At 37.8% G+C, this 17,843-nt stretch overlaps 1 protein-coding gene across 5 annotated transcripts in view; it reads right to left on the bottom strand.

Annotated features, from left to right (window-relative positions):
* TASP1 (taspase 1) overlaps positions 1–17,843 on the bottom strand; it is an 87,660-nt gene that overhangs the window by 60,923 nt on the left and 8,894 nt on the right. For 4 of the 5 annotated variants that reach the window (XM_033055185.1, XM_033055188.1, XM_033055186.2 and 1 more), the window contains 3 exons: positions 13,083–13,203; positions 11,873–11,957; positions 6,260–6,339 (listed from right to left, as the gene is read on the bottom strand). In XM_033055185.1, coding sequence (XP_032911076.1) covers positions 6,260–6,339; positions 11,873–11,957; positions 13,083–13,203 — 286 coding nt within the window. The remainder of the gene's footprint in view (positions 1–6,259; positions 6,340–11,872; positions 11,958–13,082; positions 13,204–17,843) is intronic. The other variant, XM_033055187.1, reaches the window with a different exon arrangement.

Here is a 17,843-nt window from a genome sequence, read left to right as displayed (position 1 = left end):
ATGCAATTGATACATATCTACTTGCTAATTCTAGCTCTGTGTACTTCAAACAAGCCTACAGATGACAAGCTGTTTATTAGAATACACTGTTCATTTCTTGCCCAATGTTAATGCAAAACATTTTTACAACCAAGTCCATGTTTCCTTAAAATCCCCACACTTTTACAAGCAGCATCTATTACCTTATTTATTTTCAGCAAGGTCAAAAATTTAGAAAATGGCTATGTGAACAACTATATATTCAAAGAGAAGTAGGAAATACTATATTTTAGCAACACTAAATGACAAATCAAGTTCAGAATAATATTCAAACCTTCCTGGTTACATTGGTGGTGCAGCAAGTTGGGAACACAAACACCAAATATAAAATTTCTATCACACACATTACAAATTATTGTGCAACTAAACATTACATAACCTGTAAGTGTTCAGCAATCCTTGTTTATAGTCAAACTATAAACTGAAAATACTAAGAAAACTCCAAGAATATTTTAAAATCTTTGAAATAGATAGAGAACTCAGACCAAATCATATAGCACCCCCTGGCAGACAGTGCTTAAAGTCAGCTGGCAGAAGCTTTCTGTATTTTATCTTTCTATTCCATATTAAAAGAGAATGCAACTATTGGAGAAGAAAATTAAAAAGGAATATACCAACAAATTAGTTAGCCCACAGGAATTCAAATGAGCTTGTGAAGAATTCTGCTGAGCAGTTGCTAAAATAAATGACACAAATTAAAACAGGCAGATGAAAATAAATTCCTATTTGACAAAGCTATTTTAAATAACAAATTAACACCACTTGGGCTTGTGTTGGGACTAAAAGACTACTAGAGATAGCTTCCATGTTGCCATAGTTTGACAGAAACAGCAACATGAATGGGGGAAAAAGGCACTTGGCTAAAGCATATTTAAAAAATAACCTATCTCTTAGAGCACTACTCTACAGATCTGTTCTTTACAACACAAACTCAGGATAAACTGCTGCTGGACATAGCATTTCTTACTACTTCCTGCAAGAAATCTTGTTTTTCATGAAACAGCCTTTCCTGAGTCTGTAAGACTTCCATTCAAAGTATCTCCTGGGCACATTGGCCCAACCTTTTTCCTGGGTCAGTTCAAGCCACTCTTGTGGCTGCACTCAGCTGTTCTAATTTCAGAACAGCAAGTGGCCCTACAATACTGTCTCCAAATCCAGGGAGGATTTACATCATGTATTCAGACTAACTACACTTCCTAACCAAATCCCCAAAACCCTCGAGACTCTCTCCAAATCTTTCATCCTCCCCTTAAAAACAAAGAAAACATAGTCTGAGCCATAGTCCGCCTGAAATTTATAGTACAGTTCCAGAAATATGGCAAATATTGTTCTTAGTACAATAATAATGAAGTAATGAGAGGACTGGGAGTGGGATTTCGGGTTTTGGAAGAGAGGCAGGCAACACTGGTGGTCAGGGAGACAGAGCGTCACTAGAAATAGCACAGTCTGCACGACGCTCATCCAGAAACTCTTCCTCCTTAAAGACTCCAAGAGCCCGAAGATAAACAGGAATTTCATTGCATGTACACAGTTAGTTAAAAAAAAAAAAGGTAACAAAGTACAAGTACTAATTTCACGATTATAAGCCGCACCATTTTGACTAAAATTTTGGTCTGAACCCAAAATGCGGCTTATAATCAGCTGCAGCTTATATACGGACAAAGAACAAAAAGTTGCCGTTTTAGTTTGGAGGACAGGTGTCTGCTGAGAAAGGCAGGAGCTTCTCTTTGAAATGGAGAATGTAAACCCCCTCCCCCCAAATTATTATAATTTTGAAATCAAGGGGCTCTCAGGCAAAGATATGGGAATTAGGAATAACAGTTCTTTGCTAGGGAAATTAAAATAGAAATACAGTACTACAAAGAAACAAACTCCAAACCCTGACAGAGTCAGAGTACAACCTGACACCACATCAGGCAGGGTGTTGGTAGCAGTCCCATTAAATGGTGGCTGCATCCTCCTGCAGTGACAGATGTGGCTCAGTTGGAGCAGTGCTCCTGCAGAAGGTGCAGTTTCCCTCTGGAGGTCCAGAGGAGATATGGAGAAATCCAGTTTTCCTCTCGAGTCCAGTGGAGAAAGGGGCTCCCTTGGTGTCCCAAAACCTCTGTTTTTATCTTGGTAAGAAATGTTGGGCTCTTCCCCTTGGCTGGAGCAACTTCCAATGGGATGCAGTAATTTTATCAGTCACACAGTGGGAATCAATGGGCCATTAGTAGAAAATGACTCGCTGGAGGAAGGATGGGTTGTGAAAAGATAAAGAACAATGTCCCACCTGGTTTCCATGGATGGCCCATTAGCAGAATATCTCCGACGGAGATAAGGATCACTGCCCCCACCCTCAACAGATGGTGATAGAATAGATACCTTTTATCACACTCTGTATTGTAACATGTGGCTTATAATCAGGTGCGGCTTATATATGGACAAAGAAAAGTTGCTGGCACCCGAAAGTGCAGCTTATAATCAGTGCGGCTTATAATCGTGAAATTACTGTAATGGTCTGTTAGAACTTCAAATCAACCCGTATCAGCCCTGAGTCTGTTGAACAAGATGTGATTTTACTGATGACACTAAGTTATTCAAGACAATTAGAGAATTTGACTCAAGAAGGATTCTGAGTAGGATTCTGACAACAAAGTAGCGGCCCTGATTCAGCAAGTCTCAAAATAATGACAATGAGGTAACTCATAATTTTAAAGATTTTTGCAGGTGCTGGAAACTAATAAGGGTTGAAAAGGAAACAAAATTTTCATGACAGAAAATGCCACTTTACTTTGCACATATGCAGGAGTCACTAACAAGTCAGGAATTTAGAGTCCGGATATTTGGGATAGGGGAAGAGAACCAAATACTTGCTCTGTTCCTACATCCTTCCTTTAGCATCTTATTTGTGGCTACCCTTGAAGTGCAGTTCACAAGTTCTGTGGAGTTGCAGAACTCTCCTATGAATAGTTGCTGAATTGCAGCTACTTTTGTTCTTCCATAACATTATTCACTGAGGTGTTCACAGTCACTTCCACATTGTTAGAGTTAGAAGTTTGCTGCCTGAGTAGGTGCCTCCTTCTCTTTCTCCTTGAAGATCTAACACTGTAAGCAAATGCAAGATGCTGTCTTACACCATGTTATCTTTTCCAAAGGTAATTTGCATCTACCATAGGCTGAACTGGTAATTTCAGATAGAAGTGTTTTGGTTATCACTAGCGCAGGCACTGATACTGGCAGCTGAGGATGTACCTCAGATTTATGTTGCATATTTAAAGTGCACTTTTCACATTTTCTCTGCATTGTACAGTAATTCAGCACTTCTAAATTGTAATTACACCTTAACACTTGGATTACACTTTCAAATCAGTCTCTCTAACACAGAGAACAAAGTGATAGGATAAGCCAGGGTGAGTTCTGTACTGCCAGGCTCTAGTTTGGGCCGGGATTAATAAATTCAGCTTCCTTGCAGACTGTGGGCAATACAGACAGGTCACATTTCAGGTGTTTGGGTGGGTTTTTTTTAAACCACCCACTCTGTACACTGGAAAGTCACCAGGTTTCTACAAATGGCTGAAATCCTATTTCCTCACAAACTTGACAAACCAAAGAAGACAAAGCACGTGAGCTTTGACAAAACCTTGATGTAATTCAACAAGTAACATGGTTTAAAATGTGCTTCCAGTTTGGTGCTTGGATACTTTGATAGCTCTGAGAATTATGGAGCGTGATCACAAAGCTGATCATGATCCTTCCTTTGATACTGATCACAGGGAAGCTCCATCTGTGCAAATCAAGAACCCAACCCCTCAGCCTTACAGCAGCTATAACATCACTCTTCTCATCTCAGGTCCAAGAAAAGGGAGACAGAGTAAGACAACTTCAAAATGTATTTTCCATGTGCAGCACAGAGAAGCCAAAACATGCACATAGTTCTCCCTGCCAATACTTACTGCAAGTACATGTCTAAATTTGGATTAGAGGTTTTTGGGGGGATTTCGGTTTGGTTTTTTGTAAATAAGTTACTAAACATATTTTCCTGATGTTTGGCAATTAGTTCAGTTCTTTGTTTTGCAGAGCCATTCTGAAGATACGTGATTTAGCCCATTAATTTACCCCCAGTTCTCCATGCAAACTTTACCACAGCAATGCTAGCAAGTACAATCAAAAAAAGTCTCTTTTTTTGATGATTGGTACATTATTCAACAAAATGGCACACTTCAGATGAGAGCTCTTTGTGGTTGCTTGGAAATAACATTCTCTTTGATTGTTTCTAAAGCATATCTAACTTTCTTTACCTGGTAACATTGAATAAATTTATTTTGGCTTCTTACATGTTACCTGTGAGAGAGCTTCCAATTTCTTTTCACTTGTAACAATCCTATCTTGTCACACATGCTAATGGTCATGTTCCAACCCCAGTGACCAGAGGTCAGTGAAGTACAAGGACTGGGACAGGAATCAGTATAACATTTTCTGGAACTGATTTTTCAGAGTTTTGTTTACTCTTGCATTGTTTTTTCCAAAGGAAAAAACTCAGATATACTACCATTAATAACTATACTGCAAAATTAACTAGTCAGTCCTGGTTTTTTCAACTATTTTAATGTAAATTGTTTTGCTAAATAGAAGTATGCTGAATGTACTGCAGAGACAGAATGCAATTACTGGTCTTTTGGAGCAGGATTGTGAGAATACAATGGCTGGGATTATTCTTCTGATGTTTCTCCAATGCAAATTCATAGTATGGATTAGGCAGACCAAAGTAGCAGTGGTCATCCCTATTTTTCAACTGTAATGTGTAGATCTGCTCTGACTTGGGTACACTGTAGCTAGCACATTTATCAATTGGCAATTAATGTCACAATCTAATCATCTCTGCCATGGCAGAAACACACTGGTACTAGAAACTCTTGAAATCTGTGCATGCAAACAGAATTAATCTAGGAACCTTCCTAATGCATGTAAGTAGTACCTACTTTCCTAAAAAGAAAAGAAAAAAAAAGGCAACCTCCCTCCCCACCAAAAAACTTGAAAGCTTTAAGTGTTTTTACTCTTTCTAGAGCCACAGAAATAAAGGTGGTGTTGTTCCGCAAACACTGTTTTGGACAGCGGATGGAAAGAACAAGTTTCAGTCATTTGGAGCTAGAGATCAAAACTTCCTGTTCAAAATGAAATGTGTCACGAACACGTTACGAAAATTGGCACAATTAAATAAAACAGTGCCACTATTTCAGGCATAAGACTTCTGCACTGAGTATTAAAAATTCTGAACTGTAGTTTCTAAGTATTTTATCTACATTTAAAATTAGACCAAATAAAAGGCCTAACGGCAGCCCTGGATTTCAACCTCTGATCTAGGGATGAGTCAGATAATTGAAGCAGTAGTACTGTTTACTGGAAAATAAATATTCCTAATCTTCTGTGTTCTCCTCCTTCAGGTAATAACTTCTGATTTCTTTCCTGTATAACCTCAACAGGCAGCACAGGGCATGTTCTCACCTACAACAAACTACATACTGGTAGTAATGGCACTTTCCAAAAGGGGGCTGAAGAAGAGAAGGAAGGGAACCACATCCTCCTTTCCACGGGTAAGTGCACTCATTTCTAGCCTAGTTCATAGATGATGTATCAATGTAACATAATCACTTATTTTATATTAAGACAAGAAGTTTTTCTAAGAAACTAGAGTTAATATACTGTATAATCCAAGTCTGTTTTCCATAGTGGGTTATTCTATTCAGATTAGGTGAAGCTTTAGGTTGGAAAACAAAAAAAAGGTAAATTAATTTGACAGCCAGTTTAGACAAGAGCAGTTCTGGATAAAGACCCAGAGATGGGTGTAACTACACAATCTCAGGGACCAGCTAGCACCTGCTGAATTTTGATACACAGCTAGTCGGTGCTGTTAGGATCCAAGATGGATCACAACTGGAAACTTGTAGGACTGAGCTTCTAAAGAGCTTACATGTTGGTTAAAAATAAGTTCATCCTTGGATTTAGTTCTAGAATCACAGAATCACTTAAATTATATATTGCTAAAATGCAGCTAAAGTTTATAAATTTTTCTATTTAGATAGTTATTAAAAAATCAGTAAACTTAAACAACCCTTACAGACCATAACACCATAAGCTATGTGAATGTTAGAACAATGTAGTGATGTACACCTCACAAGATGAGGCACCATTTAAAGTTACTCTGTCCTGTTCTTCCTACTGACACCACCAGTTTACTCACTTGTAGCCATGATACCTGGAGGACATGCTGGTATCCCGTGATCAACTGCCCATCTGTAAGCTCCTTCACCAACTAAAAAGCTAGGAGACACAGAAGAGGGAGTTTAAACAAAACCATATAACAAATCCCCCTTTGCTTGCAATTATTTTTTTCTACCTGGTTTGGTCATTTTTAAATCGTAAGCTGTCTATATTTCACAGGACTGTCTGCTATAATTACATTTGACAACTTTATGTAGTTTCATTAAAAGATTATGCAGCTCTGACATTAAATTTATTACTGCACAAAACCAGGTGCTATAAAATTTGAAATTCATTACAAAACAGCATCAGCTTTCAACTGTAGCTAAAACAGGACAGAGCTGTCTTGAGTCTTGCTCTCTGTAACAACTTAGCAAGATCCTGAAGACCAAAAATATGGGATGAGAAAGGTGAGAATGGTAAGGTATTTCCAATAAAGCCAGTCAGTGCCAAAGGAATACCAAGAAGTATTTTGAGAAGTACAACACAAGCTAAAAACTAATCTTATTTAGAAGGATTGAGGTCTATTTCACAGAGTTTTAGCAAACATTTCCAAGTGAGACTAGCCCATTAAACTTTAAATATACTTGTAAAAAAACCTCCAGTCATCTGAGCAGTTGTTCTCTAGTCAGTACTGAACACTTTTACCACAGTGAGACAGTACACACTGCTGTGACAACAAACAAGAGTAAAAAATAAACACACACATGGAACTTTTAGGAATAGAAGAAAAAGCAAACCTCATCATGTTTCCCCTTAAGCAAATTAATCTTACTGCCAAAAAATGGGTATGTCTTAGCTGGAAACGAGACACTTTGATAAAGCTGCTGTGCAACACAATAAAGGACAACTACTTCCAATCTTATTTAAAAATGGACAGTGAAGTTAAGAATAACACAACTGCCTAATGGACACAAGAAGCAAAGACTAAGAATTTTCAGCAAATTGAAAAAGTTTTACAGAAATACTAGAGTTATGAAGATGAGTCTAAAGAAGTTGTTTCAGCTACAGAGTAGTCCCTGGGGTCATGCAGTTCTCAGTTTCTGAGACACCATTGATATAGCAAATTTGTTGGCATTAATGCTGCTGGAAGTTTTCTTGACAGTGCTATATTCAACACCTGCAGTTTTCATGATACAGTATTACGTGGTGGTATATTCTATCTTCTATATGATTTAACCAATCCAAGAGGTGTGCCCAGTCTTTCTTTACAAAAGTCTCAAAAAAGGTTGATTTACATGAGAATTTGAATTGTTAAATGCATATTTGTTTCTTACCATTGTTAATGCAGCTCCAGGTAAGAATTGTTCACGTTGTAAGATATTGTAGGATAAGTTATTTGGTACTTTGGTAGAACTCAAGCATCTACTGTTAGGTAAATTTGTGTTCAAGAAACAACCTGGCACTGACACATAACATAAAAAAACTTTCAATACTAACATAAAAAAGATATGAAAACTAGCCAAACCCAATTCAGTAGTATTCTTCATTGTCTGAAAGAAGTTTGGGTTTGGTCTTTATCAAACAATATATTTTCAGGAAGGAAAGAAGCACTTCCTTTTCAAAAAAATGATTTACACAGAGAGAAAGGTTAGGTGGGAAAAGCATCAAACTCAATATTGGGAGTTTGATACATGGTAACTTGAGCACAGTCAGAGACACTGTTTTACAAGCAGTTTCACAACTGCCTTTTAATACTTAAAAAAAAGAAAATGTCACTAGCATTTATGGAGAATGCAACAAAGCACCCAAGAGTGTCTCCTAAGTGACTTTTAGCTTGTTCACATTTCTCTCCTTTTTCCTTCCTAAAACACACAGTTTTAGTTGCAAAGAGTCATTAAATTAGTTAAAAGCAGAAAATTAATTGAGGCTCCGTATCACCAGAGAGATCATCCACCTTTTTTAACCTGTTCAATTTGGATCATTAAAGGATACTGTAATCACAGGTAAGTTAGAATAAACTGTTTACAAGACAAATAGCATGGGACCTCAGTGCTTTGCTGTCTGTACATAAAAATAATTTATTAGGGAAGAGGGAATAAAACCAGTGCACTATAGAAAGCAGTCAAAACCACTCCAAATTTCAAATGCCTTCAGGCTAACTCAAAATACAATTTTCCAAAGGGAAGGGGGAAACAAATACATAAACCAAGGATGAATAAGTTTATTCTCTGCTACTCTGAAAGTTGGGTCTGCACAAGCAGGACATAAAGATCTTTTTTGCAACTATATCAGACAGAGTACTCTGTAGTTCTTACAGGCTCAGAGCACAGAAGATGCAAACACCCTCCCAGCAAGGAGGTGGTGCTCAGATGTGCTCTCCAGTTCCAGGCACTAGGCCACATTAATAGAAAATATCAGTAAAGACCTCTAAAATGGTCTTTTTAGGCAATTTTGTCCAAGAACATGATTATGCTAGTGCTGAATACTCCAAAAAGGGCCATTTCACATGGGCTGTAGGGAAACAGTCTGCTCCAAGCTAAACAGAAATGTCAGAAAGTTTGGTTCATGGTCAAGGTGATCCTGACTGTAGTAAATACACTTTGTAACATCATAAAATGTAGTGTTCACTCTGAAATCAGCCTTACAAAGAAGAAATTGTTCTGAAGACGTACAGAACAGAGATGGAAGGTGGTGCAAGTCTTCATTCATTCTGGGAACTTTCTTGAGTAGGTACTGCCCTACAAATTACAAAATGTTTGCAACCTGCACAAAACATCAGAGCTGCAAAGCAACTACAAACCCCTGTACATCCAAAGAGGGGAGGAACCTAAGAAGGAATTCTTTCCCATACAGTTATTACTGACAAAAGGATGTGGACGTAGACTTGATGTCAGTACCACTAACGAGTTCTAAGAAAGGAGACATTTAGGTGTATTTGTGCTGTCCTTCAAATCTCACCAACATTCATTTAAGAACAAAGCCTTTTTCCTTAGGTAAAGATTTTATACAGGAAACAAAACATTTTCAAGTTTATTACTACAAAACATCTAATCCATTACTCTGTGATCAAAGACCACTTCTAAAGGTTTTATCCAGTTTGTAAACATGCAATTACAAAAGTACTTGCTTTTGTAAAAGTTATATAAGGAACAGTAATATCTTACATGAGATTATGCAACATTACAAGGTAAGTATTTTCTGTTCCTGGATCACAGAAAATCCTGACAACACCAAACTAAATAAAGTATGACAGAAAGATGTCAGGACCTTAGAGGTTTCAACAACTGCACCATGCATTCAGGGTTTGTCTAATTTTTTTTTATTCTATTTGGACAGTGGAATTATTGTTTTAAATAATACAACAAGAGATTGATCCAGAAGGACACACTCTACAGCGCAATTTACACCATATTAGATACATCAGTTCAGACACTTGATACCTCCTTCCCAATAAGCTTACTACCTCTGCATAACTTAATTCACATTCAATTTCTTCCCTGGAAAATCAGAAATATACCACTTTGAATAGGTTTTGAACTGCCACTATGAAAATGTATGCTGCACAGGGTAAACAGGCCAAGCAAACTGTCTCCATGTGTTTTCATACTCCCTAATGCCACTTTTACTAACCTCACAGCTACTGAACCTTTCCTGTTTAGTCATGCGCCAAACATTTTTGGCAGAAAACATTAAGCTAGCTCAGATCATGCTACAGAAACAGTCTCTACCATAGGTTTCTTTAAGCAGTATCTGGAAGATTCCCCAATACACTCTGTACCAATAAGAGCCAAGATGAAAATCACGTATCCTTACAATTAAAAAATCACTTACTAGAATCCTGACACTTCTTGGAATGCCAAAATACAGCTAATCTCTTGTCATCTGATTCTAAGAACTCCCAGCTTGGGCAAGAATATATTTCAGTCCCAAAACAATGTGTCATGCCAACCCCAGCGAGAAAGGGAAGGTGTGAAATCCTCCATACCATCACCTTCAATGTACATGAATTTTATCATTCTGTCTTGTCATAACCTGTGTGTATAGAAGCATCCACCACAGCAAGCCCAAAGCATAACCCATCATATCCCACTAGTATAGACTGCTTCCAGGGTAAAAAATTTGCCTTAATAAGATGTGCACTCAAAATCCAGAAGGGGGAAAAGAGGAAATGAAAATATTTATCAGGTAAGCCAAGAGCACAACATTTGCACAATAAACTGCATGTGTTGGTTCCAAAGACAGCTCATCTCTCAGCTTGAGATGTGATCTACCCTGTCTTTAAAAGCATCTGCTAGCCTTGCATAGTACTCAAAAGATTTAGTCTTGCCCTTGGAGGGCAAGAGGATATAGTTGCTTTTCTACTCAGTATTTTTAAATTAATAATATCATAAACTAGGTCACAGCAAAATATCCAAGTGCTCTTCCTTACAATAATTCTAGACCCCGATAACACAAGCAAAACAATCCCAAGTGCTTGCTCCTGTAGTTGACTTCAGCACTACTTCAGGAACACCAAAAAAACACATTCCACACTCATTTCACATTCTAAAGTACCTCAGCAAAGCCTCATTTTCTTCTGACAGCTAAAAAGTGAGTAGCTAGCACCTATTGAAATTTAAGTTCCTATTCTTTAGTAAACTTCTCCACAATTACTCTGTTCTTTATCCAATAAAGAAAAGTGCTTAAAATGCAAAATCTGTCTGTCCATGGTTTGATTTCAAGGTGGCTTTTTTTGATCTATGAATTTTTTTTTGCACATGACAAGAACACTGAAATCCTCACTGTTTAAATTGCAATACTGCACCATCCAGCTATAGGCTACTTGGCTAATTTTACAGAACGTTACAGTAAGGAAAGTAAAATTGGTGAGTCCAATAATGATTTTTTTTTAAACTACATAAAAGCTGGTTTAATATTTCTGCAAATACTGACCATTAGTTGGCAAAGGGCAGCAAATTCTGCCACAGGTATGGTAACTGCTGAGAGCAGTCAATTAATATTAACTAATTATTCAAATTCTCTACCTGTCAAACTGCTAATAAGATGGTTTTAAGAGCAATCAACTCTGACACATTTTTAGGATTCTTTCCAAAGTGAGGCAATAACATTTGAAGTCATTCTATGTTTAATACTTACCTCTTCCATCTAAGTTTTATACCCATCTCAATGAGGGACCGCTTGTTTTCATTTTTTTTGTAATTATTACTTGCATTTTAGATTTATCTTTAAAATAAGAGGTTACTAAACATTGCACATTTCCACAAAGGCAGAAAAATGGGATTTCTTTCTACACTTATTAAAAACTGTTGCTTTTTGTTAGAGGCAAAGGCAGCAGAATTTTCCCTTTAATCTTGATTTTTTGAGATTTTTCAAAAGGTTACAGCAAAAAACATAAGAATTAAGTATGACAACTAGAAATAATCAGACTGACAGAAAGTATCACAAAATGATGTTGCCATCTATATCTAATACTTCCTTCCACTGAGTGCATAAGAAGTTTCAAGATCAGAGAACTTTTCTTTTTAAAGGCACACTACCACTGGTATGTAAAACAGCACCAGCCTTCCTGGGTAAGATAAAACCTTCAAATATTGCATCCATGCAGCAGAGACCAAAGACTGAAGAAAAGTCAAGCAGAACAAACAATTACCAAGGTGGAATTCTGCCAGCAGAGAGTTTCCCCTTCTGCCCTTCACACAACAATCTATTTGCGACCGAAACTGGATTCTTGATTCCTAAAAAAGAAAAATTAGCAAAAAAGGGGGAATAAAACATTAAAATATTCTTCCACATAGCACTGTAGTTTTCATTTTGGCAGTGGAACTGAACTTCCTTTCATTTCCAAGGGTATGTCAAGTCATTAAGAGACACCTTATGTTTCAATGTAGCAACAGCTTTTTCAGTTTTCCCTTCACCTGCTGTTAGTAGTGACAAAGCCTTCTAGTCAACACTTCCCCTCTTTTTTAAATGAAAAAACAAACCCTATTGAAATAGGAGGAGTGATCTCCTACGACAGAAATCTCATGTAAAATCTACTGCATCTAAGGGTCAAAGATGTTTATAAGCACTAACTTTTCTAGGTGAAATTTGGATCTATCTGGATTTGTATCTATCAGAACAGGATTTACAGGATTCAGGTTTAGCAGTCTCTCATTCTCCTCCTTCCAAGGTTGGAAGGGTATATTTTGTAACAAACAAGGCTTGAAACACTTAATTATACTATTTATTTTAGATTTCTATTTACATGAGGAAGCTATTACCACAGTCTAGAACCATTCTCAGATAAAGAAGAAAGTTTGAGATCTTGTCAGAAAAATTATTCAACAGTAACAGCTAAGGCTGTTCATGTATTTAGAATGAGACCTCAACAATCCCTGTTTGGGACTTCAGATCCATATTTGTTTTATACTGAAAGCTAAAACTACACAAAAGAGAGAAACACATTAGCTCTTCTATTAAATAAGTCCCATATGCAAATAAATGCCCAAGCACAAAAACAAATAAAAAGCCTAATTTAAATGCTTGTAATATTTTCAAACAACTAAATTTTATTATGAAATTATCATTCCTCAAATTCATCTAAGCAAACTGGGTCCCACTGTGAATACTGTGTGGTATCACACAATTGTGCTACATCAAAGGATTATCAGTGAACTACTAAGACAACATGTTACACAAAGCAATTAACACAAACGAGCATTTCAGGGAGCAGGAATGCCTCCTTTTTTAAAGGAGTAGAATTCATTTAATCACAGCACAATTTACAATGTGCCCCCCTCCAAAACAGTAACAAAAAAACCCCCAAAATTGATCTTTGCACTCAAACCAGTAGTTAGCTTTATAAGACATAATTAACATACCACTCAGTGCTCCAACTGCTCCAAAATTCAATGACTTTCCATCCATTATACTGGCATCACATTCTATCTCACCCAGAAGGTTTAGGTTAGATCCCAATCCTGCATTTGTAAAAGGAGAATCCTAAAAATAAGAATAAAACACTATAAGGCCACATCCATAACAGACTAGATCAAAACCTCTGTATAACTGAAATTATGACACTGACCTTGGTGCAGGGCATTTTCTTATTTTAGTAGTTTAACCTTCCACAACAAAATGAGGGCAATTTGAACAGAGCATCTAAAATGACTACAGTGGACAGCTTTCACCTCTATAGGGTGATATATCTCAAATGCAATAATGCATTTATACACAAACCAATCACCTAACAATTTAAGATGATCACTTCTGTGCAAGCAAAAGCCTTAAAATACGAGTGAAAAATCTCTCCCTCCCCCAAAGTACACACTTTGCTTGGTCCTTAACCCATCAAGTAACATAAGTAACATCTTTAATCACTGCACAGACTAGTCTACCTTTGAAACTTCTGACACCACAGCAATAGAGAACTGTCCTTTTCTTGAACATTCCAAGTCCATGACTGCAGCACCACACACAGAAACAACTGGCATCACTAACAATTCACATTGTAAAATTCCTATTTGACTATTAGCACGAAGGACTGTGGTCTGGAAGCTTCTTGACTGAAAACCAATACTTAGTTCATAAAAACTATGGAACAACACTTTAACAACATCATAAACCTAACTCCTTTTTTGTTAACACCTTCTGTGGCTTTTAAGAAATCCAAGCTGTCAAAACGAGTAAGTTCTGCATGCTAGAACTAAACCCCATTTTTACCCTTCCATTTCATCAGAGCATCCCTATGACTTTAAAACCACAAAATTTCAAAGTAGCACAGTTCAGCAGTCTCACTGCCAGCTCAATACAATCGTCTCTTCCAGATGCAAGGAACATAGGACAAAGAGAGGTCATAGCTAAAACCAATTTAAGAGAGATGCTGCATGCTCTCAGAGTTTCCTACATTTAAATTACAACAGCGCAACAACCTGATGTGACAAAGAACAATGTATGTCTAGAGCAGGTGTGAACATGTACTGCAGAATGACATTTCATTTTACTGATGAGTAATAAAAGCTGAATCCAGAAACAAATTACTGGAAACAGCTCAAAGTCCTGTCTTACACTTAAAATGAACAGGATGGGTTTTGAATGAACTAATTTGCAATGAATGTAAAGAAATTAGAGAGGTGAATACACAGAAATGAAAAATAAATCTAATGTCAGTTTTTATTAACTTTCAAATAAGCACGTAGTGGGTAAATTCAAAATCTGTTCTGCAAGATGTTGATTCAGATTTACAGAGATATGTTAAGAGTTCTCAGTGTTTGAGTCACCAAAACACTACCTTTCTGAAGAATCATTTATACAAGATCCATGACTGACACATAATCATGAAACTAGCCTTCATTTTCTACTTTTTCCTTCTGAAGCAGCACAAGATTTTATCCCACACCATAACACTTCTTCCACTTCACTATGTATATTCATTTGGTTGCTCATTTTGACAGCTAAGCACCACAGTAAATGAGTAAATTCGAAAAGATTTTAGGATGATGAAATATTTACAGATGGATGGGTGAATATATGTTCAGAAACAGATGATGGCCTTGAAAAGGCAGAAGGCTCAGAGTAGCTGCTGGCTTAATTGGTTTCATTGTTCCCCAGGTTCTGCAAATATGAAGAAAATTAATTCAGGGAAGTTTAGGAAAAAAGGGAGCAGAGATTTGGTCAAAGGAACTGAAAGTAAATGGTGAAAGGTACAGTAATTTCACGACTATAAGGCACCCCCTCTTGACTAAAATTTTGCTCCAAACCCGGAAGTGTGCTTTATAGTCCGGTGCACCTTATATAATGTAGAAAGTTGCGAAATTTGCCAACCTGGAAGTGCGAGCCCTCAACAGCCCCAAGCCGAGCTGAGCCCGCCTGGTGGCGGAGGGGCAGCGCCAGGTCAGGGCAAGCCTGGCAGCGGCGACCGCACCCGGGCGTGGGGGGGAAGAAGCCAGCGTCGGCCGCAGCCCGGCACGAGCCGCACGGTTAGGGAGGAAGCCACCGCCAGGGAGGAAGGGAGGGAGCTGCCACCTGCCCCAGCCCAGCATGAGCCCCACCGGGAGGGAGAGAGCCACTGGCCCCGAATCACCCCAAGCCGCGGCCGCCCTGAGCTGCACCTCGCCAGCCGGTGCCGGGGGTAGGCGGGAGTGCCGAGGCCTGCAGCATGGGGAGGGCACCTGCGGCTGCATTTAAAGGCTACGCCAATCTGTGAAAAATGTTTGCAAATTGAGCACCTGCCAGTAATTCGTTACTTTGTTGCGCGCAGCGTGGCTCCTCGCTGGGGGGGAAGAAAAAAAAGTGCGCCTTATAGTCCGGTGCGCCTTATATAATGGACAAAGTTGCGAAATTTGCCAACTCCCAGAGGTGCGTCTTATAATCGTGAAATTGCTGTACTTAGAAGACAAAGCAAAACCAGGAATGCTTAGGATGAACAATGCTTGCTCCTAGTGCTGTCCAAGTCCTCTGCCCCTGAGTAATGAGAGTGCAAAGACCTGCGAGTCTGGAGACAAATCTCTAATGTTCTGTTCCAAATACATTCACTCAGTGCATTATACTCAAAAGAATTGGCAAAGAGGAAAAATGTTGTGCTCCACAGATTTGTCACTGCCACAAAGCAGAGACACCTGTTAAACCTTAAGAGGAGATGTCACAGCCAAATAAAGGGAGAAAGAAGGACCCACCAGAAAAGAAGTCCTGGTAACACTGTCCAGAATCCCTCTGCACTCAAGGCACAAAGACCTCTGCCATCTGGTAAAGGAAATAATCAAAAGAGGGTAGGGAAAAAAATACGGGATACAGAGTTCACTTTATTTCTAAGGATCCATATGTGCCACATTCTTCGGCATAGCACCTTCACTGGCACAACCTCAAGGATGCACCTAGAGATAATTTACTCAGAGGATCTAAGACAAAATGAACATCACCTATTTCTCCCTACAAAATATTTCTCAGAACGTTACAGAACTTTTAATAAATAAGAACTCCACACCAAATTGTAGATGTATCTTTGGTGGGCTAATGCTCATGTTAGGACTCAGAAGGAATCTTACCAGTAATGACAAGAGTAACTTCTCCCGTAAAAAGAAATAAAAAACAAATTCTAAGCATCTGTTCAAAATTTCTGTGGAGTTTCAATGAGCTTTAGAATCAGATTGCATTCAATTAAGAAAACAGACTCAGAATTCCTAAGAGGAAAATTATTTAGCTTCACACATCTGAAAGGCAATCTGAAAACATCTTTACAGAAACTGGGTGTGAACCCATGGAATTTTTGATATCTATGAATGTCTCTAAGGTGAGATAAAAGCCTTTGAAACAAGGTAGGGGAAAACCTTTATAAAAAATGGAAACAAGACATTCACACCTACTTCTATGAATAGACAAAGACATGAAATACACCACACAAATACAATCTTCTTGAAAACATGAATCTCTGCAAAGTCTGACCAAAAGATTTCAAGAGTCTGATAAGGAAGTGGAGGAATATAACATACGAACATTAAGGTGTGTTTTCAAATGAAATTTCAAAACTTTCAAGGAATGCAGAAACATTTAAACAGAAGCATGAATACATTTAAAGAGGGAAAAAAACAGACTTAAGTGAAAGACTCTTCACATCCCCAGACAGAAAAATGCAGCACTGCAAGATGTGACTACCATAAAATGGGGATGAACCCAACTGAAGTATGTGTCCAGAAAAAGAGAAAAAGGTATCTTCAGGAACATACTTTTATTTAAAATCACAAGCAGCAATCAGCCTTTGTGTTTCTAAGGAAACTGGAAAAGACAAGCAAACCAAGCCTGAGCTTGGTAGCAAGCCTTGCTACCATAGAACAGTAAGTAAAAAGAGAGAAGACAAATGGCTATTCAAAGCATTTTAACAAAATGTAACTCTTCAACTAAGTGAAAGACTTCCTGGAAATTACTCCACAAAGAATCTCTAACTTACCATGCAAACCTGTAGTAAAGGAGGGAAGAGAAAGCTTTAAGATGTGAAATCAGAATTTTGTTTTCCCAAGTTCCCCATCTTGCAAAAACTCTCAAGCTTCTGAGGGTATCATTTTTATTATTAAAACCCTTTTTACTTCCAAATGTATTTACAAATGTTCTGGCAGCAAATACAGGCATTCTGAAATTTCTAGCTGTGGCCAAAATTGGAATGCATGAAACCGTTACTCAGCTCTGTAACACATCTAGGCAAATAGTTAAAATGCTTAGTTTTCAATGAACATGAAAGAACATTCCATCCATCTTTGATACAGTTTTGGTCATGGCTTATTTGTAACTTCTAAAACAAAGTCTACAGGCACTTCTTTCCACATACTATAATTTCAAAAGTTATTTTTCTGTGAGAATTTCATGACAACCAATAGCCTACAAAGATGAGTCACATCACTTCAATTATATGAGTAAAAATGTTTTTAGACAACAATTTTGTCACAAATTACTGTTGGCGTCTGCAGCAAAACATCATAGTACTGCTTATAACTAGAATTAACTATTTCCATTGAACTTCCATTAGAAGTTCATAATGGTGACTGCCTTAATACATCAAGGATGCTTCTGCTTGAAAGAGAAATCCTTGGGACAAAGACTGTATATTCAAAAGACTTAATTACAAGGAAAACAAAAACCAGAAAAAAACAATT

The sequence above is a fragment of the Catharus ustulatus genome, chromosome 3 (genome assembly GCF_009819885.2).
Source record: "Catharus ustulatus isolate bCatUst1 chromosome 3, bCatUst1.pri.v2, whole genome shotgun sequence".
In the NCBI taxonomy this organism is placed as follows: domain Eukaryota; kingdom Metazoa; phylum Chordata; class Aves; order Passeriformes; family Turdidae; genus Catharus; species Catharus ustulatus.
The sequence above is the reverse complement of the archived record's forward strand: the minus strand, read 5'-3'. Positions and strand labels throughout refer to the sequence as shown.